This window comes from Amblyomma americanum, chromosome 3 (genome assembly GCF_052857255.1).
Source record: "Amblyomma americanum isolate KBUSLIRL-KWMA chromosome 3, ASM5285725v1, whole genome shotgun sequence".
NCBI lineage: Eukaryota > Metazoa > Arthropoda > Arachnida > Ixodida > Ixodidae > Amblyomma > Amblyomma americanum.
The window spans coordinates 118,439,628-118,467,169 of NC_135499.1; the positions used below are offsets into that span (position 1 = coordinate 118,439,628).

Genomic DNA, 27,542 nt, shown 5'->3' on the forward strand with positions numbered 1-27,542 from the left:
ATGAATATATCGCGACCTCTCAATAGATATATACGTGAGCGTAAGAGAGGTTGTTGAAGAGACCGGCGACGAGCTTGGCGTTTGCATACTGAAAAAAATAATAAAAAAAGCTGCCGATGTGAAATTGCTAACCAGGCCCTTACAGGGAAGGTTGGCAATGACATCGCTCTGTCGACAATTTTTCGGAAGTGATTACGCTAGACGAGCTTTCGTACTTGTTAGGATGTTTCTGCTTTTCAGCCTCGGATTTCTAGCTCCAAGAGGCGATTGACCGCCAAGCTATATTTTCTGTCAACTTGTGGTTATAACCGGTTTCCCGTTGTGGCGCAGGTACAGGATCGTACTGGGCAACGGTCATGGCTTCAAGTTTCCCAACGGAACGTACGACGGCCTCTTCGGCATGCTGCAGAGAAAGGCGAGTCACTATATAGGATGACGTTTTTGGTTGTGGGCTTATGAGGAACACTGAAGCAACGTACTGTCGTTAGCGGCAATGTTCCAAGGTGTGCTGATGGCAGCGAGAGCTTCATTCCGTTCCGTTCCTTTTGAATATTATCGAACATCAATAACTCTGCGCCTCCATTGCTCTTTTATAGCGATAACTTCATGCAGGATTTTCTTTACAGTTTGCGAATTTCTTTGACATTTGGCAGTACACTTGTAGAAAGTCAGAATCTAGAATTCCCCCCTTGTCTCACCGACATGAAATGATGGCTAGTTTGAAAGTGATTAATGCGTGAACACGTTAAAATGTATGCATTTGTTCATAAATACGTTCTGTCTATTATAGTCCCCTCTAGAATATATCTGCGTATAGTAGGCATTATTCTATAAGTACAATATCGGTCCCAGCATTGCTTCGAACGCTTTATAGTCCGTGGGCACTTCCACAAAAACCCCGCAGACGATTTCAGGCGTGCGATATTCAGGGTAAGTATATGCACAACCAAGCAGCTTAATTACAAATTCCTGTGCCTCGTAGGAAGTGGACACCCTGTTCTTCCCGTATCCGCTGAACGAGCTGGTGCTGGCCGACTTCCACGCGGTGCCGGTGTTCCGATTCGACCCGGTGTGCATCATGAGCGGGGTTCAGCGCCTCTACGTGGACGACGACTTCGCCATCGCTACTACCTTCGACCCGCCTGTGAGTCAGCTTACCAGCACACGGGTGCACCGTCTCAATTCCCGCAGGGAGCCGTATACCGTGGGAACGAGTTTGGAGATAATTTGAGAGGTGTACAGTGCACAATTAGAAGCAGGATAGCGATTATTCAATATGAGGACAGCTGGAAGAAACTTCCGGCTCTTTTGACAAAGACACGAGCAGGGAGAGACGGTACAAGCACTGATTCGGAACTGAATCTGCTCTTTAATTTATTTGTAATATACTTCAGTAGACAGCGAAAACCACAGTGCGAGGGCGACAAAGGAAACTGCGCGCCAAAGAAGCTTACGCAAGCCTTACTAAACTAACGGATGAGCTCCTCAATTATTTATCGGGGCTGGCGCTGGAGGTAACCGAAGGAAACAAACGCGCCGTTATTGTTCCTGGGAGAGAAAACCGAAATTCACAACCGTCGCAGAATAGCGTCAGAATTTGTACAAAGTGTGCATTAAACAAAACCTAAAACTAGGGTGGTCTAAATTGAAAGAAATATTTTTAGGACCAAACTGGCAGCCGCGGCGGACGTCAATAATTTCGGAAAGCATACTAATTAACTAGCTGACTACTAAATTTACTTACCAGCCTTCAAATTAGCACAATCTCGTGGTTAATAGCCATGGGCAGTAATGTAGATGCTATGGCATTTTTCCAAACAAAGGAAATTCTTTGTCGAAAGCCTTGTAGCACGAGGAAATCTAGATTTTTTTTTCTGTAGAAAACCGAAACAGGGAGCACGACGGGTTCAGGTAGTTCACAGCAAACGCAACGTTTGCCTATTTCATTTCATTTGATTTCTTTTTCCTTTAAAGGCCCGAAGGCATTCCACAGGGGGGGGGGGGGGGGGGAGCAAAATCAAGATTTTTGTGGCAAGAACATATCAAAAAAGAGAAATAATACTTGGATAAAAGAGAACAATGACAAAAAAAAACAGTATGTAACAGTTAAATGATCTTGTGACGCGCATGCAATGGAAAGTGGAATGCACGGGATCGAAACAAGAGAAAAAATTATATATGCAACACACAATCAATACAAGAGAAAAATACAGTTCAGAAGACATGACATAAAAAAGAAAAGTAACAGTAAACAGCTGTTCGAAGTGCCGAGGTGAATATGGCGGAAACTTTTTGCCCTCATAAAAAATGGCCGTTTAGTTCTTCCCGGATAGATATGCGGTTAGTGCAAGATGCGATGGGATTTGGTAGGCCATACCATAGTGCTATCGCGTCCTGAAAAAAAATGAAGACTTTAGTGCTAAGGTGCGACAGTTGATGCGTGCAATACTATGGCCATGGCTTAGGCGGCTAGACGTCCTGTGCGGGGGTTCTAGCTTTTCGTGTCTCGTGAGTGGGTGGTAATAGAAATGATGAAGAAGGCAGAGGCGAGATATAATGCGGCGTGACTCGAATGATGGAATGGCAAGGGTCTGTTTCAGCGCGGTGATACTGGTTTTTCATGAAGAGCAAGATGTTATAAATCGGATGGCGCGATTCTGTACGGCTTCAAGGTCAGCGGCGATGTACGCTTGTGATGGGTGCCAAATGGATGACGCATATTCTATAGTTTTGGGCGAATGAATGTTATATATGCTAGTTTTTTTTATGTCAGAGGATGCGGCTTTCAAGTTACGGCGCAGGTATCCGAGTGTGCGTGAGGCTACAGCGCAGATGTTTTGAGCGTGAGTTACCCATGATAGCGATGGCGTTAGATGGAGGCGGAGATATCTGTAGGACAAGGTGGGGTCAATATAAAATGAGCCAATACTGTATTGATGCTGATTCTTGTGCGTTTCCTGGTGAACGACATGGATATGCATTTGTTGATGTTTAATGAGAGGAGGGATTTATCACATCGAGAGGAGAGTGTATCAAGTTCGGACTGAAGCAAATTTGAATCGTTGGTCGCCCTAATCACTCTGTATATGACGAAATCATCAGCAAAAAGCCGTAATTCCGATTTTATATTGCAAGGGAGGTCATTAATGTAAATTAGGAATAGTAGTGGGGACTGGCCGAAGCTGTGAGGGACTCCCAATGTTTCATTGGAGAGAGGAGAGTGCGGATGACGTGTTTCAATGCCTTCAGCGTTCAATATGAATTGTACTGCATGCTGCATGCACGTTCTTTCATTTCATCGCTGTAAAAAATGACGTGATGACTGTATTTCTTCTTACCATATGCGACAAAGCACAATAAAGTGCATATCGCACTATAATGGCGCAGATGGTTGGAACTGTGTGTCGTAAGCCTTGCGACATGTGACTAACAGACGCTGCGTTTGCACTGATATTCCTGCGCACTTAATACTGTCTACCTCGGTTTTCTACGGGAAAAACCACCAGCTTTCCTCGTGCTTCAAGACTTTACAGAACAATTTCTTTTTTGAAAACTGTAATGGCATCGTCGTGTCTTTCGCTACGAACCTATCATTGGCCTAAACCACGAGGTTATGCTAACTTGAAAGCAAATGAGTAAATTTAATAAGCTAGTTAATTAGCGTGCTTTACAAAATTACCGACACCCGCCGTGGCTTTCAATTATTTACTGAAAAGGTGTTTTCCTTTGTAGATCACCCTATATTCAGAAACTTTTGAAAGTCCTCGCTGTAACATCCGGTGTACTTCACATGAGCTCAGGTTCCGGAACTTACCGCCACGCGCCAATGAAATATTTTGGTCTGTCCTTTTAAAACACTGCGCTCTGAGCTTCTGGAATTGGTCTCAAGAGCCAACGGGTAGTCAATATTGGCTCGAAGTAAAACACTACCGGTAGTCTTAGATTATAATGTTGCCCAAAATTTTCACGGGCTGAACTCTCGGTGGTGTTCTTATGCACCTCAAGGTCTTGAATCTGGTGTAGCGAAACCGGATGTTGCGTCATCATTCGGAACCACTAAAACGTCTGTCGCAGGCATGGCTTGCTATCGTGGTCTCGTGGCTCGTGGCGACCACGGTCACCACTGTGCTCTACCGCTGCGAGACGCGCATCTCCGGAAGGGGGTCGCAGAAAACGTTCATCAGCCAGCTGTTCTCCTATCTCCAGGTTCTTCTCATGGAAGGCGAGTGGCTGGTATATTAAGTTGGTGACGGTAAGTTGTGCGACTTGGTTATACGTCTGCAGTCATCGGCGACCTATGGGCGGCCGAAGACAATGCAAGTTTGTACTTTACCTTCGGTGGCTGATCTGCAGATATTCATATTATCGTACGCACAACTCTGTTTTGCACATCTTGTCCGTGAACACGTCGGGGAAACTTTGACTCGCCCCAGATGAATAGTAATGAAGAGCCGGAAGGCTTTATTCAGATTTGCGGCTCCCGCCGCAAACGCGCATTTTGTTAATGCCCATTTGGTTGCCCACATCGTCGACATCTTTCTCTCCCACAGCGTACGTGGAAGACCACGGTATCGCCGTCAGTCTGCTCTGGGAGCTTAACGATATTGGCGTCAATCATTCGTATCTTGTCCCGCCTGCAAACAGGTGTCTGCAACATGTAGTTCAGCCACACCTTGCCCGCGAGGATTTTGGAACTGTGGACGAGCTCAGATTTGAAGTGAACGCTTATGGTAGGGTAGTCGTCCACTTGCCTCAGCAGGGTGCGCACAATCTGGTCTCCTTCCACCGACGTGTTGGGAACATGCTGTGCATGCTGTACTGGCCTCGTGTGCAATAAATTTGAGACAGAGACATCGGGAAAGGTTTCAGAGTACTGCGGTTTTTTTCCCACTTCTTGGAAGGGACGTGACTATAGCCACCTAAATATGAGGAGGTGACGTATGGGAGGCAGAAGAAAGTACACAGCTGCGATGGTTAAGTGGTCGCATTGGTGGTGGCGCCGCAGGCGGTGGTCGCGTGGCGATTATTTTTTCGCTTGAAGGAGTGTTTTCAAGTGCAGTGCTCAATGCTCAGCGTCGGCGACTGGCATCAAGCTACCCAAAGAAACAGGAATGCAGATGGACATGGTGGTGCCAGAGCAGTCAGCCGCAGCTGGAGAAACGTTGTTCATGGGAAGAAACAGCGACAGGCGGTACCATTTGACGCGATCGTAAAAATGCGTACCTGTAGCGTCTAACTCACAAAGCGGCACATGTTCAGTTAAGTATGCGGGAGTTAGGGTGGGCCATATCGCCAGAAATTTTGCATGTGCAGCCACGAAACTTACTCCATTAGAAGGCTTCGGATAAGATTCTGCGACTAGCAGATGGAAATTTCTTCTACTGTTGATATTTCGGGCACAATTCTGTACTGAAGGTTTTCGTTGTAGCATTGAAACCGAGTATAAATACTCCTTTAGAGAAGATGCGGGACGTAGAATGCACAGCTCCGCTCTATGTATGGGTTTAAAAAGTTCAAGGCTGGACTGCCCGAATTCCTTCGATGAAACTCGGAGCCTCTTTTGAGCCTAGCTTTTTTGTATTTAGTGATATTCGCGGGGCAGAAATATTACAGTTTTTCGGATTTGGCATATTCGGACAGTAAATAAAAATTTCCCAAATAAATGTTTCTCGTGGTACTGTAGTACGACCCTCATGGCCGTCTGCTTGACGCCGACGGATGGACTACGTCTCCCAGCACAGAAAACTGTCCCGTTTAATGTGTCCTTACCCTGACATTCTCGAAACGAGGCGATTTCGTGGCTCGCAGGCACCAGCATGGATCTGCGTCGGGGCAGCATCCGGCTGGCCTTCCTTGGCTGGGCACTGGGAAGCGTGCTGCTGGGCAACCTCATCAACGGCAGCGTCAAGGGCAGCCTGGTGGTGCAGACGCCCGCGGCCCGCATCGACAGCGTGGCCGACGTCATGCGGCAGCGGCCGCCGCCCACCCCGTACACGCTCAAGACGGAATTCCTCGAGAAGGCCCTGGAGGTACTACGGGCGCGCTGGGGCTGCATTCCGAGATTAATCGCCGGCCGTCGACCATAGCTCAGCGAAGGTTTGTCACATAAAAAAAAAGAAACAGACTCAACGTAATTGTAACACATGGTGTGTCCTCGTCTTCTAGGTTATCAGTTGCGTAATGTGCTCACTTCAGGTGACATACAGCAAAACAAGTTCCTCGCCTTTTTGCGAAACTGTCAATTTGGAACAGCGCACTAGACTGATCAGAGCAGTAGATAATGCCACAGGTACCAGCTTTATACTATTATTTCCTTTATAGTACTGTGTTTCAAGTCATATACATTCGTCCACACACTTGTGTACTATATAGCGTTTGAACGGCGTTCTCTGTTGCCTGATTATAACGATCGACGCTGCCTGGCGGGCCTGACACAGATTTTAATGACATGGAAGTTAAACACGATTTTCGGGAATGTGCATGTATGGCAAGGGAGGTTTAGAGCCCTAGGCGACAAGTAAATGGCAGAAGTAAATTCACCCGTGCATCGATCGAGTGCCCTATACAGGTGTGTGGATGACTGTTTTTCTTTGTCTTTGCCTTTTAAATTGGAATTGAATTGCGCTTTTGGGCCTTTTTGCAGTAATAGCGCACTACCTAGGCGTTATAGAATACCGTAGGCGCTTTCCATCTGCATTATTTGCTCTGGCGGTATTCTGCAATTGTGCGCTTGCGGAAAGAGCTCGTGCGCCTAAGCGTCGAGCTGCACTTTCAATGCGCCAGGGTAGCGGCGTCTCGCCAGTAACATTTGATAATTGCCCCCGACACATACCAACAGGTGATGGGTATCAAAGATGGCCTCCCTGCCCTTACACCTCTCGGGCGGGGCAGGCTCCCAAGTGCCATGTAGGGGGCTCCGCACCCACCCCCTGTAATATTGGTGATAAATGTTTCCCCCACCACCTCTATCAAACATCTTGATCTGCATGTACTCCAATGCAATGGCGCAGGAGTCCCCTCGCGCCGAGTTTCGGGCCATGCACGCGCTGATGATTCGCCAGGGCAGCTTCCTGCTGGACTACATGGACATGGTGTCTCCGCGCACCTTCGACGCCCTCATGGCCGGCACCGGGGTGCAGCTCAGCACCGAGGTGGCCATGGTGGAGCACTACCGGGCCGCCTGCTCCAGCCCCGGACGCCGCTTCCACATCGCCAGAGAGCCCATTCTCGAGATGATGCTCACCTGGTACTCGAGCCGGGAGCTGCCACCGTGCTTCCTGCGACAGATGGAGCTCAGGTGAGCTACTGCGACAGCGTCAATCGATGACAACGCGGTTGCGTGTATTCCAGATGAAGATATCTGCGTCACTCTGAAGCCCGAAAGAAGTGTTTCGTGTTGCTTCGATATTGTGAACGGTAGCGCTTTCGGCTCTGCGGTGTTGGAGGCCGTACAATACTGCTGCCGTACAATACTGCCGTACAATAAGGCTGCAGAGCCTCATTTCAATTCTTAACTTAAATTATTTGAACAAGAATTTCTCAGAGTCAGTAATTTTGCCTAAAGTGCGCTTCCTAAAATAACACGCCTGCAGATCAGTGACTACAATGCTTTTCACTCTATCGGTAGCGGTAGGCAGTTCTGATGGAAGACTAGCAGACTTGCGTCTAATTCGAAAGCTGCTTATATGTGCGACCTTCTGTTATATATAAAAAAGAAACTAAATAGGCTAAGATACTGCTTGACATGAACAAAGACACGAACATTTTAACGCGAAGCCATCTCCGCGGTGCCTTTCGCGCTGCTGTTTGACTAGCACGCTGTTCATCCGTTAGCACACGTTTAGCGGGCAGCGACTCTGTCGACGGTCCGCGCACGGCTATGGGAGCAGCTTGTATCGCTAGTCGCTTGGCCCAAGGACGCGAGCTCAATCCAGGCGGCGGTGGCCACGTTTCGATGGAGGCGAAACGCAAAAAAAAAAATATGCCGCCACCGTGTGAAAGACGTTGAAGTAACGAGGACTATCCGTTTGGTAACGCGATCTATCGTCCATGGGATGTGTTACCACGTGATCAGGCTACTTTTGCATACCTCACGGAGAGCGGGCGCCTACCGCCTTGATGTCGGGTATATTTGACCAGTTTGGGCCGAAAAAGTTTTTCGGCTCTTTGGAGGGCCATTTTTCCGTACCTCAAGGCGGTAGGTGCCCGGTCGCCATGAGCTATGAAATTGTGAGCTGCCGAGTGCTGACGTCACGGCCGCCATTTTAAGCCTCACCATAACTAAATATTAACCTAATTAGGCGATATTAGTGTCTAACGTGTTCTACTCATCGAGCTAATTACGGATATGCTATTTGATAGATCATGACGTAACGGGTAATTATAAGCAATTAAAGTTAAGCGTAACCATAACTAAATATTAACATCATTAGTTAATATTGGTGTCTAACGTGTTCTACTCATCGAGGGGATTCCTAATATCTACGGCGTTTTATGATGACTTCATTAATTACTGAATTATAAGCGATTAAACATTGTCACGTGACTGGTTAGTTATGACGTCACAAAATTAGTGACCTCACCAATCAATCACCAATTCGATATACTAATGACGTCACCAATCAGTCACCAGTTGGGTTGCTATATCTATATATTATGGGGGCCGCCATCTTGAATTCCTCGCACACATAAAATTTCACGCCGAAGTAGGTGGTAGCAGACCCCAAGAAATCGAGAAACGTGATGAATAAGAGCTAGCGCTCTTAAAAGGCGCCCGTGTGTTGTGCGATGTCAGTGCATGTTAAGGACCCCCAGGTGGTCGAAATTTATCCGGAACACCTCTTTCTCTCTTCCTTCTTTCATTCCCTTCCTCATCTCTTCCCCCAAGGCGCGGGTCTGGAGTCGAGTGGAATGTGGGACAGATAATTTCCCGTTTTCTTTCCACAAAACCTTTTTGTTTTCTCAATTCACGCGTTACTGCATAAGTGGCTTTCATACGACATCTCGAGCATCATAATAGTGTGCCCCGGATAATTTGTACAGTAGGCAGCACAGCAGATGACAATAAGGGGATTCGATGAGAGCGCAGACGGCCACACCCTATTCTACCAAACTATTGACAACCAGTTGACGGTATCACATCGCGTTCGAGTAGAATGAAAATTAAAATTGGTTTTTCGGGTAAGTTTTTGGGTAATACCCTTACCCGCCGCGGTGGCTCAGTGGTTAGGGCGCTCGACTACTGATCCGGAGTTCCCGGGTTCGAACCCGAACGCGGCGGCTGCGTTTTTATGGAGGAAAAACGCTAATGCGCCCGTGTGCTGTGCGATGTCAGTGCACGTTAAAGATCCCCAAGTGGTCGAAATTATTCCGGAGCCCTCCACTACGGCACCTCATTCTTCCTTTCTTCTTTCACTCCCTCCCTTATCCCTTCCCTTACGGCGCGGTTCAGGTGTCCAACGATATATGAGACAGATACTGCGCCATTTCCTTTCCCCCAAAAACCAATTATTATTATTATTAATACCCGCCGCGGTGGCTCAGTGGTTAGGACGCTCGGCTACTGATCCGGAGCTCCCGGGTTCGAACCCGACCGCGGCGGCTGCGTTTTTATGGAGTCAAAACGCTAAGGCGCCCGTGTGGTGTGCGATGTCAGTGCACGTTAAAGATCCCTAGGTGGTCGAAATTATTCCGGAGCCCTCCACTACGGCACCTCTTTCTTCCTTTCTTTCTTCACTCCCTCCTTTATCACTTCCCTTATGGCGCGGTTCAGGTGTCCGCCGATATATGCGACAGATACTGCGCCATTTCCTTTCCCCCGAAACCAATTATTATTATTATTAACGCGCCCCGTCATACTAGGCTTACCTGCCGGCATGTCGGTCGGCGTTCGTCTGATGTTATTTAAAATTCGATAGGTTCAGCGCTCCGCAAACTTTAGGTCTGCGTGACAAGCACTGTGCTTCTTCATACCTAAAGCACGGTTAATTGTTAACTGCACGTGTGGCGCGTGTTTCCTGAGGTAGCCGAGTGAATAATAATAATAATTGGTTTTTGGGGAAAGGAAATGGCGCAGTATCTGTCTCATATATCGTTGGACACCTGAACCGCGCCGTAAGGGAAGGGATAAGGGAGGGAGTGAAAGAAGAAAGTAAGAATGAGGTGCCGTAGTGGAGGGCTCCGGAATAATTTCGACCACCTAGGGATCTTTAACGTGCACTGACATCGCACAGCACACGGGCGCCTTAGCGTTTTTCCTCCATAAAAACGCAGCCGCCGCGGTCGGGTTCGAACCCGGGAACTCCGGATCAGTAGTCGAGCGCCCTAACCACTGAGCCACCGCGGCGGGTAGGTAGCCGAGTGGTATTTTCAGAACCGCACATCTTCATGTCGGCTTACATGGTTCTTCGTGGCGGGAAAGACTCAGTATGGGACTAGCTCAAATGCTGATTCTAAAAGTAGGTACGGTTAACAGTGCCGCGCTTTACATGAACGCGAGAGGCAGAACGTCTCTATGGCTCTTGGCACGCACAGTGCAAAAATGCAGGTTTTGTTCGGCGGGCATGCTGAGCTGAAGCAGTAACGGTGACGCCCCAGCCAGCTTATAGGAGAGCCAGGCAGGGACAACGGGACAATCTTGCCTATTCAGAGAGGTGTGTACACACGACCGACGCTGTGTTTTTATGTCTTGTATTTTTCTGTCACAAGTGTGTCAGCACAGGACGTACCGGAATCTTATACTCTGCTTAGCGTCTAGTTTAACTTGTCTATTATGTTTATTTACTATTTTTACACGCCTCATCGGCGCAGAACCATGTGGCTCGCTGAATCTGGCCTCCCTGTGTACAGGCGTGAGCGCTTCCTGTCGCAGATCAGGAGCTGCCTGCTCAGGTACGTGCTCACAGCGCTCACGGCTCAGTGCAGGCATGCTTCCTTGCCTCCAGGGGCTGTGCGCACAGCGCCCATTGGATTTGCGCAAGTCGGTATTGCTGCATTACAAAACTGTTGCACTGTTGAATTCAGCCAAAGGCCCAATACAGAAAGCGCTACGGAAGCACTTTAACTGTGCGTGCAGTGTGGGATGACAGAAGACCAAGCACTAACCATGATGGGTTTGTGCGCACCTTCGTGACGTCATTGATCTTCGACCGTCGTTTGGCTGCGCGCCACTGTCTTCTTACGTGTTACGCGTTTTCCTGCCAACAGTTCCCTCCTACAAAGAGAACAGCTCAAGAACGCAGGCTCGAGAGCGATAGAAAAAACAATGGCGCAGCATTTGTATTCTGTTTTCTTATTCGTGTCTACTTTCTTGGTCTGCTCTCTTAGAAAAATGCAAAGCCAACGCTTCGCTTTGGAAAAATTCTTTATTCACTGTGCGTTTTGGCGGCAGCTGTAAATTCACCCGCCAAATGCACCGAGTCTGGGTGAAAATACTTGTGCCTCAAAGCCACGAAGTCGTCCAATGTGACAAAACTTCGGAAGCGTTCCGCTCAGCTCACCTACTGTTCCATGCATTTCTCGTCTCTGTGCTCAAAGATTGTGAAACTGAAAAAAAAGAGAAAAAAGAAGTTCCTCTCTTCTTTCACTCCCTCCTTTATTCCTTCTCTCACTGCGCGGTTCGGGTGTCCTCTTTTATCATTTCCCTTATGGCGGGGATCAGGTGTCCACCAAGATTCACGGCAGACACTGCGCCATTTCCTTTCCACAAAAGGCAATTTTCATTTTTTCTGCGCTCGCACTGTCATGCACGCGTCCATATGTGGGTCTGCCTGCGGGAGTGCCTTCAGCAGCGGCGCTAAAGCGGAGCCGGCAGGACTGAACACGTGATAGAGGGCCGCACTTTAGCTGCCTCCTCCGTACAAGCTCCGGCAGTAGTGGTGCTTTTCTGCGGGGCTAGAGGTATACAGTGCGGATACTTCGGCTACGTGGCGGGCGCTCGAGTGTGTGTGTGTCTATGCGATCGTGCTCAGTCTCTGTTTCGAGGAGGACCTGTAGCCTCGACATCAACAGAGTTTTAGCATTGCTGAAACACACTCGCGTATATACGCATGCCGGATTGGCGGTTCCTTCCAGCGCATGCGCGCTGGCGGCTACGGGGCCAGGTGAGCCGCTTACTTGATAGGCGCATGCTCAGTTGGCATCGGTATCCGGTGTACGTCTGCACTAATACGTCTCAGATAGACTAAGACTCTTTATCTCCACCACGTGACACACGCAGCAATTATGAGAACCCCGGTCCTCGTCTGTGACTGCACTGAGTGTAAAGTCGTTAGGGTGACACGCTCTCGACATTCACCGCAACCACGTTGCCCGGGTGCATGGCTAAGACAGGAATTGACCCCGAAGAGCATTTAGAAGTGAAAACTTTGTTGAGCACAGCTGCAAACTGCGTTGGTAGGTCGCCGAAACAAGCTTTGCAACGATTTGTTGTTCACTGTGTACTTGGTCTCAACAAGCCGCCGCGCTGGCTCAGTGGTTATGGCGCTCGGGTGCTGAACCGAAAGACGCGGGTTTGATCCCGGGCGCAGCAGTTGAATTTCGATGCAGGCGAAATTCTAGAGGCCCGTGTACTGTGTGATTTGAATGAACGTTAAAGAATACCAGGTGTTTGAAATTTCCTAAGCCCTTTATTGCGGCGTCCCTCATAGCCTTAGTCGCTTTGGAACACTGAAACCTCCATAAACCATCAACTTGGTCTCAACAATCACTCACACACATCGCTGAAATTGTCTGGTATCATATGGTATGTGGAGCTTAACTTACCGAAGGGCTGAGATGGACCTTTTGAGGGACTATGAAGAAGGCGGCTGTCTAGTATTTCAAGTTCCGCGTTGTCGTCGAGCGTTTTAGTCGCATTCTTGGCATCCCTGCGGAGTTCCTCCGCTCCGCCCATTGTTCTATGTTTGCCTTTCTCCCGTCCTGGTTACGAGCGTCTTGTAACGCTTCCGCTCCTACAAAGACGAGGACGTGGTCTACGTGGATGCCGCTGAGTATGGTAAGAACACGATGACCGTCGCGGTCGTCAATGATAAACAACTCAAAATCAGTGGCTCCATACTCTCGGGTAACCCAGAGACTGCAGAGGAAGCTGCCATAGCACTGGCTTGTGTAGGCACAAAAGCGAGATAAATCATCAGTGACTCCAAAGTTGCCATACTAAATTTCAGCAGGGGCCGGGTCTCCCCTCTAACGAATACAATTCTAAGCCGTCATGTAATAGACCGGAAAATTACGCCAGTCTGGACACCAGCACATGCATCCCTGCCTGGTAATGAGACGGCCCACGAGTTCGCCCGAGGCTTTTCTTTCCGGGCGGACCCGAGCGAGGTGGTCTTTACAGACAGGGATCGCATGGTGACCTACAGAGAAATTACACAACACTATAGTTTGCAACGAGCTAGACTTCCTCCAGCGGATAGATCCTTGTCCAGATATCAAGCCATCAACTGGCGCCGGTTACAAACTTACACATTTCCAAACCCGGCCCTCTGGAGTCTTATGTACCCAGGGCAATTTTCAGAAAAATGCGCGAACTGCGAACTTAGGGCCACCTTGGACCACATACTATGGGAATGTCCTCATGCTCCCCGGGAGGGACGAGGTATTAACACAAAAGATCAATGGGAGACCTTACTACTGAGCTCCGACCCGGCGACTCAGTTACAACTCGTCCGACTGGCCGAAGCCGCCGCCGAGAGTCAAGACCTTTCGGCCGTCGTCTAGGCGGGTAGCCCTCTGGCTACCCTCTTTCTGTTGGATATTAAAAGTTTTCCTATCCTATCCTATGAGGGACTATGAGAGGCGTCATAGTGGTGTGCTCCAGATTGATTCTGTAACACCTCCGGCTCATTAACGTGCTCTGACATCGCACAGCTCAAGGACGTTTCTGCATTTCGCCTCCATCGAGATGCGGGCCGTCATGGAGGGGAACTGATTCCGCGCCCTTGGGGTCAGCAGCCGGCCGCCAAAGCCACTGAGCCACGTACTGCGGAGGGTCTATCGCTGAATGGTCGTTGCAGTGCGGCGCCGGGAGAGTCAGTTTATTTTTTTTTTGTCAAAAGCTCTCGGGACGCGCTAGCAGTGAGTGCTGACAGTTGGGCAATGCACAGGGCACAATATGGGTGCTCAAAGGTGCAACTTTGACCGTGACCTCGAGTGTGCTAATTTTTAAGTGGACATATGCTAGGGAATCCTATATAAACTAGGCCCTGACGTGTCTCTCACAGACATACAAAGTGCAGCCTGGGCTTACAGCCACTAGCTATAAGCTGTGAACGGAGTAAAAGAAACAGCGGGCAAATATCTAAATGTGACAAGGAAGGAAAAAAAACAAATGGGCTGATCAACGATGACTGAGCAGTCTCTTGTAAAGCAATAACGTTAAAATTTCGTTCACCAGAAAATCCGGTGTCGGCGTAGTCGGCGCCGGTGTTGTGAGCGAAAAATCACGAGCGTGACTCTGTCAGGTGGTGCCCAGACAGCAACCTAGGTGGCAGGTGGGCCACCTAGGTCACGTGGCTTTGCTCCGTCATCACACCGCTCCCACCGGATAGTGAGCAAACTATCCACCGTGGCAGGGGGCAGTAATAATAATGATTGGTCGCTCGGGAAGAGCTACCGAAGCCGCACAAGGCCCACCGCTGGGAGCACCTGCTATCGCAGGGCAGTGGCGCATCGCTTAACCACTGCAACACTGCGCCAAGAGGGGTATGAGGGCTTCCAGGTATCCATGAATGTAAAGTAGAAAATGGCCTTCAGCATATATGGAAATTAATCCATTACGCAATGGCGTCATACCCGTAAGGCGGAACATCAGTATCACTTCTAATTTTTGCGGAGCATTTTGGTTCATATTTAATAAAAAAAAGTAAGTGATCAAACCAAAGACAACGGTTCAGAGAGAAGAGAGAACGAGAGTTAAGGACAAGCTTGGAAACGCAGGACGAGCACGGTGATGATCAGGCATTGCCAACTGTAGATGAGTTTGAAAAAAAAAAACACATAACGCTCTTCATGGACGACGTCTGCGTATGCCAAACTTGGCTGATGTTTAGCTGGGCGCCTACCTGACCACGAATCTTCGTTAAGAAGTAAAGAAGGTACGTATTTACCTGTTCACTGTTCAGCCTGCGCGTGCTTAACTTCCTGCCTGAATGCAAAAGGTTGCTGAAGTGTCGTGACAAAGCTGCGCGTGAAGCGTGTTATGTCGAGAAGAGAGGAAGAGGTTGTGTTAACTATACAAGAGTGGTTCAGACGTGTGAGCGGGATGATTTTTTTCTTGATTTGCTTCGCTGACTAAAAGGTGATGTGCGATCTGGCGCTTTATCGATGTATGTAGGTGCATACAAATGCGTGCATAGAAACTGCCTCCGGCGAATGAACATATTTGAAAATAGCGCTTGTATTGTTTACTCTCCAGATACTTAACTCGTTGAAGGGCCAGATTTTAACTCAAGTAACGGCAACCTCCTATCCTGTAGGCCTTACAGATCGCGGTGCGCGGTTACGCAGAAACAAAGTAGTAGACATAGACACAGAACTACGTGACCTTTGTATCGGCTGTAGAATTTGTCTTCATGCGATGTGTTTTCTAGATCAGTGCGTACTGACACAGCTTCTTACCTCTCGTCTCCGTATTCTTCTTTACCGCTTCAATTAGTTGAGCTCACGCTTGCCAGCTTCGGTCTGGAGTCCGTACCATGTAGCGCCCCTTCCACTTTTATCCCCTCGAGTTACGCCCACTGAGGCACGCTCAGAATACGATGTTTTTTTTTTCTTTTTTCAAATTGCTTGTGGCAGCTGCCACATGTTTGTCAATTCGATAAAGCGGTAGGAAAAAGAAAATTACCACGTGCGAAATTGCAGAGCGCATAATACGAGCGAATAATGGTCAGCGCCTGCAGGTAACTTCACAATACTTTTCCACTCCTCACCCTCCAAAAAAATGAAGACTTCATTTCTTCTGTGGCTCAGAAGCCGCCCGTCAAAAGTCTGATAGATAGATTCGCTCTGTTGTTAACATGCGTCAAATCAGGTGCCTGGTAATAATGTTCAATCGCATTTGTTACAATTAGTTACGTGCGAATGACGTAGCCGCAATAAATGTATATTCATTATTAAATTAGTCAGAGATGCTCGAGGACGCGACAACCTACTGCAAGCTCAGTAAGGACCCTACGTCCAAAATACAGTCCCGCTTGCAAGTGATCCTGTCTGACATATTCAGTGGTCTTCCGCCTTCTCAAAGAAAACTGTACTACAGGCTTCTTTGCACTAATGGATCCGCTCCGGCAATATATGGCTTGCCGAAAATTCACAAAAGTGGTACTCCGCTAAGGCCAATCGTGGATTTCACCAGGTCACCTCTTTTCCGTCTATCCGGTTATCTGCACAAAGTGTTGGCTCCGTTGGTGGGACAAACAGCGACGCACATCAAGAATTCGCAAGACTTTATTGAAAAAGTCAAGGATGTCGTCCTCGAAGAAAGCGATGTGCTCGTGTCCTTTGATGTATGTTCCCTGTTCACAAGTGTCCCGGTCGATCTTGCTGTGGAAACCTGCAAGGAGCTCATAAAAAGCGACCCCTCATTTACAGATCGCACGCCGTAGAACGTCAGCGAGATCAGCGAATTGCTTCATTTCTGCTTAGCCAATACGTATTTTTCTTACAACGGCACAGTGTACAAGCAGATCTTCGGAACCGCAATGGGAGCGTCCATTTCAGTCACGGCTGCCAACCTGACAATGGAGTCTATTGAACAGAAAGCCCTGAACTCGTTCACACATCGTCCAAAGGTGTTCCTGAGGTATGTTGATGACTGCCTTTGCATTTTAAACAAGCAGCACATTCACAGCTTCCTTGAACACCTGAATGTCGTAGAGCCATCCATAAATTTCACTTTGGAAGAGGAAGCGAACGGCATGATCCCGTTCTTGGATGTGCTCGTCAAACGTGATGCGCATCGGTTAGCCTTCAGCGTCTTCCGAAAAGCAACGCACACGGGGAGATACCTGGATTTTGATTCCGCTCATCCTACGGCTCACAAGCGTTCAGTGGTTGCGTCACTTGTCAACCGTGCTAAAAACATCTGTTCCGACCCGGTCAGCCTTGGCAACGAGATGAAGCTTATACAGCACGATCTTGAGCGAAACGGCTACCCTAGAAATTTTACCAGCAAAGTCACCAAGAAAGCCACCTACACACGAGGAGCACAACAGCTGACAAAGAAGATAAAACGTGCTGCGATTCCCTACGTGCGTCAGATCAGCGAGGCCCTTTCTAGGATTTTCCGTAAACACGAAGTGCACATTGCACACGTGCCAACTAGCAAACTGCGAGCCGATGTGGTCAACGTGAAGGACCCGCTACCACGTGCCAAGTTCCCTGGGGTTGTTTATAGGATCCCTTGCAGCGACTGCCCCTCCGTCTACATTGGGGAATCCGGGAACTTCCAGCGGCGCATGAAGGAGCACCAGGGCGACGTCAGAAACAAGCGCGCAGCAAAAAATGCAGTTGCAGAGCACGTGCTGTCCACTGGCCACGAGATTGGCTGAAATGAGGTGGAAATCTTGGCGACGGAAAGAAACCTATCTGCAAGACTTCATCTAGAATCCCTAATCATCCAGACAACGGCCAACACGCTAAACAAGAATCAGGGCACGCTACATCCTATCTACGTGAAAAGATTGCAGAAGATTCTGAAGCGTATATAACCATTCCTTCTTCTGTGACAGCCTCATTGTGAACAAGGGCCCCGTATGGGACCCGAAACGTCATTTTTCATCTTTCGACTTGGTCAGTGACCCAATTTTCATTTGTGAATAAATCATGCTTCTCCCTGACCAGACGGTGTTCCGTCGAACCTTGGACTATGTAAATTAGTAAACGAATGAAACATCAAGATAAAAACAAATTGATAACAGGCAGGGTATCGTAAAGCATGCTTATGATACACTTCAGGTGACAGAGTACAGATCTCGATAAAAGGGCGTCGAAATACAAGCTGAATATCCCATGTAGATTGTTAAAATCGGGGAATTATCACAACGACGCGCAATAACCTCCTCCTTCTTATCTATATGTGGCGGTTCTGTCGAAAGAAATGCAAGGAGAAGCATTAAGAAAGCCTAGAAAAAACAGCAGAAAAGACGTGTTCGCAAGAAGTAGGAGTAAACAGGATGACGCTGGAAACACAACTGATTTTTATTGGGTGAAAGTTGTGTCAGCAGAGCCGGGTGCACATGCCCCTAAGCAACAGTGCCGACAAAAACTTATGTTTTGCCATATTGTGTTGTTGCGTTTTCTTTGTCGGTGCTGTTACGCGCATGTGCACACGACTCTGCTGACACAGCTTTCACCCAATAAAAGGCAGTTGTGTTTCCAGCGTCATCCTGTCTACTCCTTCCTCTTGCGAACACGTCTTTTCTGCTGTTTTTTTTACACAATCATGCACCACCTGGCCCATCAAGCTACGCTTCATCAATACATTAAGAAAGCGCTCCAAAGCAGCCTTCAACATGCCCGCGCCGACGCAAGGACGAGGGAAGAAAAATGCTCAATATTTTTCCTTTCGCTCTTTTACTCGTCTTGTCTGCAGCCGTCTGACCGTTTACAAGCGCCATCGACTGCACGAGTCTTTGGAAGCTGCGCGCCATATGGGGAACCTGCGCAGCCAAGGTGGCACTGCAATTGTTTCATTCGGTGACTAAAAACTTCTTTTGTCAGCCGCTTGGGCCGCTGCAAACGCGAGAACACATTCTGCGCGATTAGATACCCGCGTTTGGCTGACAGCATTCATTGCCTATCTTCTCTCGGCGTAGCCCAGATAGCTGACGCACGGCACGTGCGCCTTCGACAGAGCGCGGAGGCTCACGCCAATAAGCGCCTGAAGGTGGCGCGGAAAAGTACTAAGAGTACTACCCAAAACTGCTTCCTCTTCTCGCTAGGCACTGTGTTATGGAGCTGCAATCGGCACCGCAAACTTCAGCGCAAGTTCCCCATAGCCTTGATTCTCGACTCACTCCAGTTTTGCCCGTGCGTCTTTCTCATAAGCAAGTGTGGAACATGGCGGCTGTCCTCGAACTATTCTTGAAAAAGTTATACGCATGGAGGAAAAAAAATAATTTAGGAGAGGCTGTTGCGTCATCAACATTTTTTTTTTTTGAAATCGCACGTGAGGACTCCCTCTCACTAGTTGAAAGCCATCGCCGGGGGCACAGCTAGACATCGCTAGGAGCTACAACCCGTATGCTGCTGCCTCGATGTAACTCTGTGGAGCCCGTCTTTATTGGTGATATATTGTGCGACAAGAAAAAAAACTGCCGCATTTGTTTCCGTTCACAAATTTACGGTTTATCTAGGTTTACCCGCCTGTTCTATGCGAAGTATGCATGCAGAAGGCTTTCACTGCTTCTCATAGGTTTAAGAAGTGCTTTTATATATCTGAACGCGGTGTAACCGTACACAGATTTCTCTTTTTTTATTCTTTCGGTTCATCACCCACTCGTAATGTCAGGTACGCGCAAAAGGAAAATACTTGGTATTAATTTAAAAATAATACGGACGATTTATCCTGGTTAGGCCAAATGAGAATTGGGTGCACTAGCACTTCGGTTTCGGTTTAGGTTCGAGGCTCGGTTCTCAAGTTCAAGCAGGCTCCAGGCAAAGATCGAAGAAATCAATGAGTGGGGGCCTTAGTGCTACAGCGCAATAAAACAGGATGGCATATTTGAGCGCCACCTTAACGGTATGATGCCATGTGATTAACGGGTTAACGCTCCTAGTTACGTACTTGTCCATTCTGTCCTTTACCATCACAGACCACTGGATGTCCTCATGTGACTCCTGGCGCAGTGGTGCAGCGGTTAAGTGATGCGGCACTGCCCAGCGATGACAGGTGCTACCACCGGGGTAGCTTGCACGACGCAGGTCGCTCTTCCCCGGCAACATATTTTCAACAATCATTAATTTAACTGCCACCTGCCATGGTGGGCAGTTTGCTTCTAATCCAGTGGGCAGGTTCTGATGGCGTCACAACGTCGTGAGGCCTAGGTGGCCCACCTGTCACATAGGGGCAGGTGGAGCAGAACAGACAGTGGCGAAATCGCTTAGTGCGGGCTTAAGTGTAAAAGCGCTAAAACACCTGAGCCTTAAAACTATACCTTTCCGTGCATGGAGAAGAAGTACGAGCAATTGCGGCGTGTCCACAATGGCCACAATGCTTTCTCAAATGGACTTCGCTGCCACCTGTACAACCGTGCCCTGTCGGTGGCTCCTTGCAACTTGCAGAGAGCGGACCGCACGGAGCGAGGTCCAGGAGCACTCTGCGCTCACTCTGCGAGACGTCAAGGCGGCCTTCTACATGTCTCTGGCCGTCACAGCGACCGCGTTGGTCGCCTTCACAGGCGAGATGCTGGTGGGCCGCCGCTGCAGGACCGACGTGCATGCGGCCGGGTCGCATGCTGCTGAAGTTGGGCGAGCAAGTCAACCGGCCGATAGCATGGCGAACCGAGAGAAAACGGAGCCTCGGCCTGCACATGCCAGCTTCAGAACGGGACGTCCGGGAACAGGAAGGGTGTTCCGTCGGGTCTCTCAGGCCGATGGAACGGTATAGTCCTTCTGAGCAATGTGCGGTCTCGAAAGCGCTCATGGTTTGCTGTTGCGGGCTCACAGTCCCTGCTATAGAGCGCTTCACTCAGTTTGTAGCCAGTACGCACCAACCCCACAGTGGATGCCATTTTGTGGGGTATGCAGCACGGCGAAATGCCGCAGGCCTATCTAATCGGCCTATGGGCACCTGCTCCGGCTTGCACTGCTGAAGCTACGCGCTGTACCGAAAAAATGCTGGCACTTTTATCTAAACCTGAGATCTAAACATGAGACCTGAGATATTATGGCCGAAACGAGCGTTCGGTGCTTGTTCCAAACTACGGGTAGACCACTTTATAAAATGACAGCCGATTACGATAGTAGTAAAGGCGAAATTTTAGCGCAGCTCTTCACGCGTCTCCTGTCACCGCTGGCAGGTGGCGTACGCTGCCAGGCACCCTTGGGGATCTTCCTGTGGCAGCCACCCTCCAGTTGTCCATTCCTCCGCTCTCGCTATGCAGGTGGCGTTTCGCTCTGCTACTACCTGCCAACACGCCACCTGTTACACGCCGCAACACGCCGCCTCTTATGTGGTGCGTTACGACGCCTACGCCGACGACTATGGCGCGGAATGTAGGAAGAAGTGCCTAACAGATGCGCTGTAAAAGCTTACGTGGCTTGCTTAGAGTACTGCATGAGGCTGAATTGTGACCTCTATATTATAACCATTCACAAGCTGGCCAACACAAGATACACAGCAGAAGGGGGCTTGCCCTACAGCCCATTTTGTGCTGTTTGCTTATGAATCCCGAGATGCATGAAGTGAATCGCCAACCAACTTCACCTGCCGTCGTTAGCCGGCCGCTAACCTTCAGAAAATCGCTCTTCGCCGCACATGTGCAGACCGGTTAGACGGTGGCCTAGCGGCTTGGGCGTCCGCCTCGGCTGCGGGAGGTTGTTGGTTCGAGACTCGTTGAAACCCACTGCAGAGTATCACTACAGTCCTGGGTAAATCCAGGTTCACTGCCGGTTGTCTGACTTAAGGACAAGCCTGTGAAAAATTATTTACTCTGAATCGGAGAATATGCGGTAGTGCAGGCAGTTTCTTAGCTCACCATAGAGACATTCAGTTTGCGTTGGTTTTTGTGCTGCGGCGATTTTTTTTCGCCGCGCAAACTTCGCTGTAAATGTTGGATGTTTAGGAATGAACCCTGACGCTCGACAGCTGAAATAAAAAAGAAACAGTGCCCTCCGAACAATGAATGGGCACTATACTTTCAAGAATGTCGACGAATGTCTCCTTTGTAAATCTGTTCCGTTGTGTCTAACCTTCTTTCATTGCAGTAGGCATGCCATGAAGATTTTTTTGTAAGTTTGACTTTGAGAGATTTGTTGCAAGAAACACGCTGAATGGCTTGAACGTGTCTTGCCACCGATGAGGTCACTGTTTGTGACATTTCAGATTTCCGCTGCTTTCACCCACATGCTGCCGTGCGTTGCTCGATGCCGTCAAGCAACGCTTCGCGACCTTTATCTTCGAATGCTTTGGTTTGCTTCCTCCCTGCGTTGAAAATTCGCCGCCGTTGTAATGACGTCATGAGAGGGCTCCATACCCACCGCTTTGTGCTGAAGAGAAACTTGAACGCCAATATGAATTTATTCAGCAGTTACGTCATAGTGTTAAACGCGAGGGCAAAAAAGACTTCGCATGGTTTACCTTCAGCTTTCATGCATTCAACCCCTCACACTCGTCGAATTCTAAACCCGCTTCAGTTGCTTTTTTAGAGACCCCATTTTGCCGGGGTCATGTGGGATGTGTTCTGAGGCGGCGCAGGCTCTCGGGGCGGTGACTGCGGTTCGGATCTTGCGGGCGAACTGGCGTTTCGGTTCCGTTTCGACAACGAAGTTGCCTGGTCTGGCTGCACTGGCTCTGGTACTGAAGAACCGAGTGACTGCGACGTAGGAAAAGAAGGTTTCGCAGCAGACGACCATTCCGGTACAAAATCTTAAACTGAACGGGGCACAAAACAAGGATACGAACTCTGTACTGTTTAATTTCATTTCATTTATTTCATCCTTAAAGGCCCGAGGACATTACATAAGGAGGAAGTTACAATTGGTTTTTTGTAAATGCACGCATAATGAAAACACATGAGCAAACATTGGAACATTCAAATGAACACGGATGTACGTATTCGACATGCAACAACCTCTGTTGCTGCCCTACCCTGATATTGCAGGTCGATTCACTGCAGAGCTGCTCTACGACACTACGTAACCAATTTGCCTTCCCTGGACGGAGACTTTATACGAGCTCATGGTCGCCTTTCTCGAACGATCTCCACGACCGCCCTCTATCGTCAGGTTTGTGTCGTATGGCGGAACCTGTTTTCCATACGCTTTTTGAAGTTCGGCAGGAGAAAGGTCTTGGTCTAAAGGTTTAGGTCTAGCGCACGCCATTTCAGCGTCTTCTATTAAAAAAAATTGAAAGCTTCAACCTTTGGCGTGGTGAGTTAGCATATTCGTACATGGCTGTGAACAATTCAGCCACGTTGTGCCTGAACTTACTCACTGCCATCTTGTAAAGAAGGCATCGGAAGCAGTTTTCATACTTCGCCCTACCATTCGATCGGGAACAAAGGTCTCAGCAGAATGAACAAAATGAACGTCTCAGCAGCTGTTCAGACTTCCACCAGAAGCAACATGGTGAATCATTCTTGAAGCGCCCTAACCTGGCCTCGTAGCACAAAGATTTCGTTGTACTATTGAAGCGCAGGTTGGCGTAACGCTACCCCGGAGTAGCGACAGGCCCACTGCAAAAAAAAAAAAATCGCTTTCATAGCGGTTATTTATGGAAACCGACCATTGATCAAATGTGTCACGAGATTATGGTGTAAATGAAAACATCGTGCTTCTTATGGGAAGAATTGAGTGCTGCAAAATTGAGGAGACTAGGACTTGTCATTTTAATTTGGCATTTAAAATCGCATAAAAAAATCTTTAATGCGATCTGCAGTCGAATCTTGAAATTACCGGTGTGCAGTCACAACTTTTGATGCGGAAAGTAAAATACGCGATATTTTATGTTAAAACCATCTAATTGCTGTCTGGCGGGTGAGATTCCCATCAGTTTTCGTTACATTCCTTTCCTCAAGCGTTCAATCGCAATCACGCAGGCTGATCGTGGTTTCCAGCATCAGGACATATATAAGCTGTGGCACCCACTGGTTAAACATTACTTGGTAAAACTTTTCTACTGTGTTTCTAACAAAAGTGTTGCGAGATCGAGCAGCTTAGGCAGTAAGCTTACCGTTGCGCCGAAAAAAAAAAAAAACTAGGTGCATGAAATCCATTGGTTGGTTACTTTTAGTTCAAATTTCAGTTTAGCGTGCACAGATAAAGCAGTTTGACCTTGCGTCGCCCGCTTAAGTCAAGGAGATTTTCGTTTTTTTAATGCCAGTGTCGGGAAGGACGAAGGAGAGAGTTTTGCTTCGAATCGCAACCCGCAACTATTGGAGTGAAGCCACTATCCAAAAGAAATAACACTCTTGCCGTTAAAGGTCGCGTCGCAGCTCGCCGCCTCTCTCCGTAGCCGCTCTTTCGGCCGCTGCACTTGCAAGATATTTTCCTCTCTCGAAAGATAGCCTTTAGAAACGATCCAGTGTCGACGAAAGAGAAGATGAATGGACGGGTCATAACGCCATTGAACTGCAACAAACGTTTCTTGAAGCAAGTCATGTTTGACGAACTATTCAGTTATGAACAGAAAACTTTACCCCAATCCCCGTCACTTCGGTGCAGGATTAAAAAAGAAAAGTGAGCGTACTTTGCGGCAAAAAACTTCCCTGCTTTCAGCAGTTATGACTGCCAGTCGCTCGCTGCAAATCATATCGCTGGAGCCAGCTGCGGGTTCCCATATATAAGTGCTCCGGTGACAAGGACACAAGTGAGAAACATTTCTTGTTGATAAATGCATTCAGTGAGAGCACAACGAGAGAGCCGACAGTTTATTGACTGCAGAATTCGGCTGAATTTCATTTAAAGCAACGACAGCGGAACTGCTAGCCAGACGCAACACCACGGAATCGAACTGTCTGATTATAAACCTCAGGTATGATTTTCTTTACTGCTGCGGTGCTTTGCTTTGCTTTGCTGTGCTGTGCTGTGCTGTGCTATGTCGTCTGGTGTCGTGTCGTGTCGTGTTGTGTTGTGTGGTGGGTGAGGGGGAGGGGCGATTAACGTGCCAGAACAGCACTTGGGTTTGGAGAAATGCTCAGTGGAGGGCTGTTGACTGATCTCGACTCCCTGGTGTTCTTGAACGTATGCCTGGCATCGCACAGCACAAATGCATGTTCGCGCTTTCCTTCTTTCTGGGGCAGCTGGAATTCGATCCCTGCGGCTTTTGACTTGGTAGTCAAAGCTCCATTGCCACTAAGCCAAAGCGGCGGTTTGCTTTCCTTACTTTCGATGTCGCCACCTGCGAAGGTAGCCCGAAGAGGTGTTTTAGCTCATCTTTGGAAGACAGGTTTAAATGAAACGAAGCACGAATACACGTTACCAGTGCGGGCGAGGTATTTTTTTAAGCATGCACAGACAGAACTTTTCCTAAAAGCGGTCATCCATGGCATCCAACTGCCACGTAACTTGCCGCCGCCTATTTACGAATATGCCTGCCAGAGCCCAAGAAGACACCCCGCCGATGAGATTCCATCCAATTTAGCTTTCATCCAATGTTTGTTTTTGTTTTTGAGAAACAAACAAAGAGCACGAAATTTTAAGCTAGGCGAGATTATCAACATCCACTACAGCGCAGCCACTCGCTTATGTGACACGCCGCTTTTTATACCTTGCCTTAGCAACTTGCCTTGTTTTTACTTCCAGATGTATATGCGGTGGAAGTGAAAATTTGCGACTGCACTGGCGCTTATCATGTTCTGTATGACTGTTCCTTCATTTTTTTTATGTTGATACTGTACTCTGCTGCATTCTGTTCAACCAAACTATTGCGCATTTGTAACCTGCCCGTGTGCTTTGAATACCTGCCGTTTTTGTTCTTTTTTCGTCGTTGTTGTTGTTGCCTTATTTTTTTTCTCTGTTCCCTTTTATTAACCAAATTGCATAGTGTTCCTTGTATTTCTGCCCCTCCCCTCTACAATGCCTCTGTAAGCCCTGAGGGTAAAATAAATAAATAAATAAATAAGTAAATAAATAAATAAATAAATAAATAAATAAGTAAATAAATAAATAAATAAATAAATAAATAAATAAATAAATACACTGTATGCTTTAAAGAGGTGACAGTCTTACTTTATTCTACTATGTCTGCGATCTGAAATGGCGGTAGAAGCATTGCGGATAAAACATATCCGAGATGGCTGTGTCTGCCTGCCGCCATTAGCGCTGCTTTATGCTGATTTTAATTATCTTAACAACTTTTAGCGTGTTCGCTATTTATCTGTCCGTTTATGGTGTTTGCATGCATAAACAGCGTTCCGTCTTGTCGTATGTACCTTGTCTTTTAATTAATTTGCTTAGCTGTTATTCAGCGCGTGTAGCGCTCTAACAGTATGAAGTGCTCCTGTGTAGAGGTTGAGGCTGTTATTAGCCAAAACTCATCCCATATCTGTAGCTTACAACCACCACAATCTCGGACTCAGTGTCGCCGGGAATATCCTCTTTTCTTCTTTTCTTAGTGCGCATTGACTCAGCTGCGTCTGAGCATTGTGAACCCCAGAAAATTAAGAGATTGTGGCTCAGGCAGCCATTGGGGCCTCAAAACCATGGGGTCGCATCGCGGAAGCAGCCCCGATGGGCGAGTGCCTACATCAACAACGTAACTGGGGCCATGCCCACCGTGCATACAAGCGGCCTATGCTATGTGTTTGATGCCAGCCACCGGTGGGCGAGTGCCTACATCAACAAGGTCACTGGGGCCATGCCCACCGTGCATACCAGCGGCCTATGCTATGTGTTTGATGCCAGCAACCGGTGAGCAAGTGCCTACATCAACAAGGTCACTGGGACCATGCCCACCGTGCATACAAGCGGCCTTTGCAATGTGCTTCATGCCAGCCACCGGTGGGCGAGTGCCTACATCAACAAGGTCACTGGGGCCATGCCCACCGTGCATACCAGCGGCCTATGCAATGTTTGATGCCAGCAATGGAGCGCTGCGCATAGGAAAGTTGATGCTGTCCGCCCTTTCAGTGTAACCTGCGAGGAAGAGACAGAACCGGCCTCGAAACTTTGTGACCTGCTTTCGTGAAGAGGTTGCCTATTGAGTTTCAACCAGCCAGGCAGATTTCTGTAGAAAACATTTACCGATAAGCTCTGCACGTCCTCGAATCTCTGCAGGTTATGAGGCACATGAAGGTGATGGGACTTCGGGACAGCCGAACGGGGGCGGCGGTCGGGCGCTTCATGCGATCTTTTAATCTGGTTCCAAATAGGGTCCTGTTAGAAAGTGGAAGTTATGGAGAATTTTTTTTCGACAAAGTTGCACTTAGTAAATGGAAAGTGAAATATATGGGACAACATTTTGAGTTAAATTAAGCAGTCTTATACAATGTCTGGAATACCGTTAGGGTTATATATTAAAGACTGTTTATTATGTGGAACCACGTTCTAGTTACGGCCCACTTCCAGGGTTGAGTCTCCAAACGGACGCTTAAAAAATTCGTTGGAGGCACTTAGATATCTCTTAACTGCTCGAAGGCGAAAGCCGTTTGCGACTCATTGCACTGATTTGAATTTAATAATAATAATAATAATAATAATAATAATAATATTAATAATAATAATAATAATAATAATAATAATAATTGGTTATTGTGGAAAGGAAATGGCGCAGTATCTGTCTAATATATCGTTGGAAACCTGAACCACGCCGTAAGGGAAGGGATGAAGGAGGGAGTGAAAGAAGAAAGGAAGAAATAGGTGCCGTAGTGGAGGGCTCC

The 27,542-nt window shown here is 48.0% G+C and overlaps 1 protein-coding gene across 1 annotated transcript; it reads left to right on the forward strand.

The window, feature by feature from the left end:
- LOC144124048 (uncharacterized) lies at positions 1-26,740 on the forward strand. Its single transcript, XM_077656721.1, has 10 exons — positions 1-11; positions 331-415; positions 983-1,144; positions 4,075-4,222; positions 5,809-6,029; positions 7,011-7,297; positions 10,810-10,890; positions 20,287-20,413; positions 26,321-26,574; positions 26,659-26,740. The coding sequence occupies exons 1-10, from the start codon at positions 1-3 to the stop codon at positions 26,738-26,740; spliced, it is 1,458 nt and encodes a 485-aa protein (XP_077512847.1).
- The last annotated feature ends 802 nt before the right edge of the window (positions 26,741-27,542 follow it).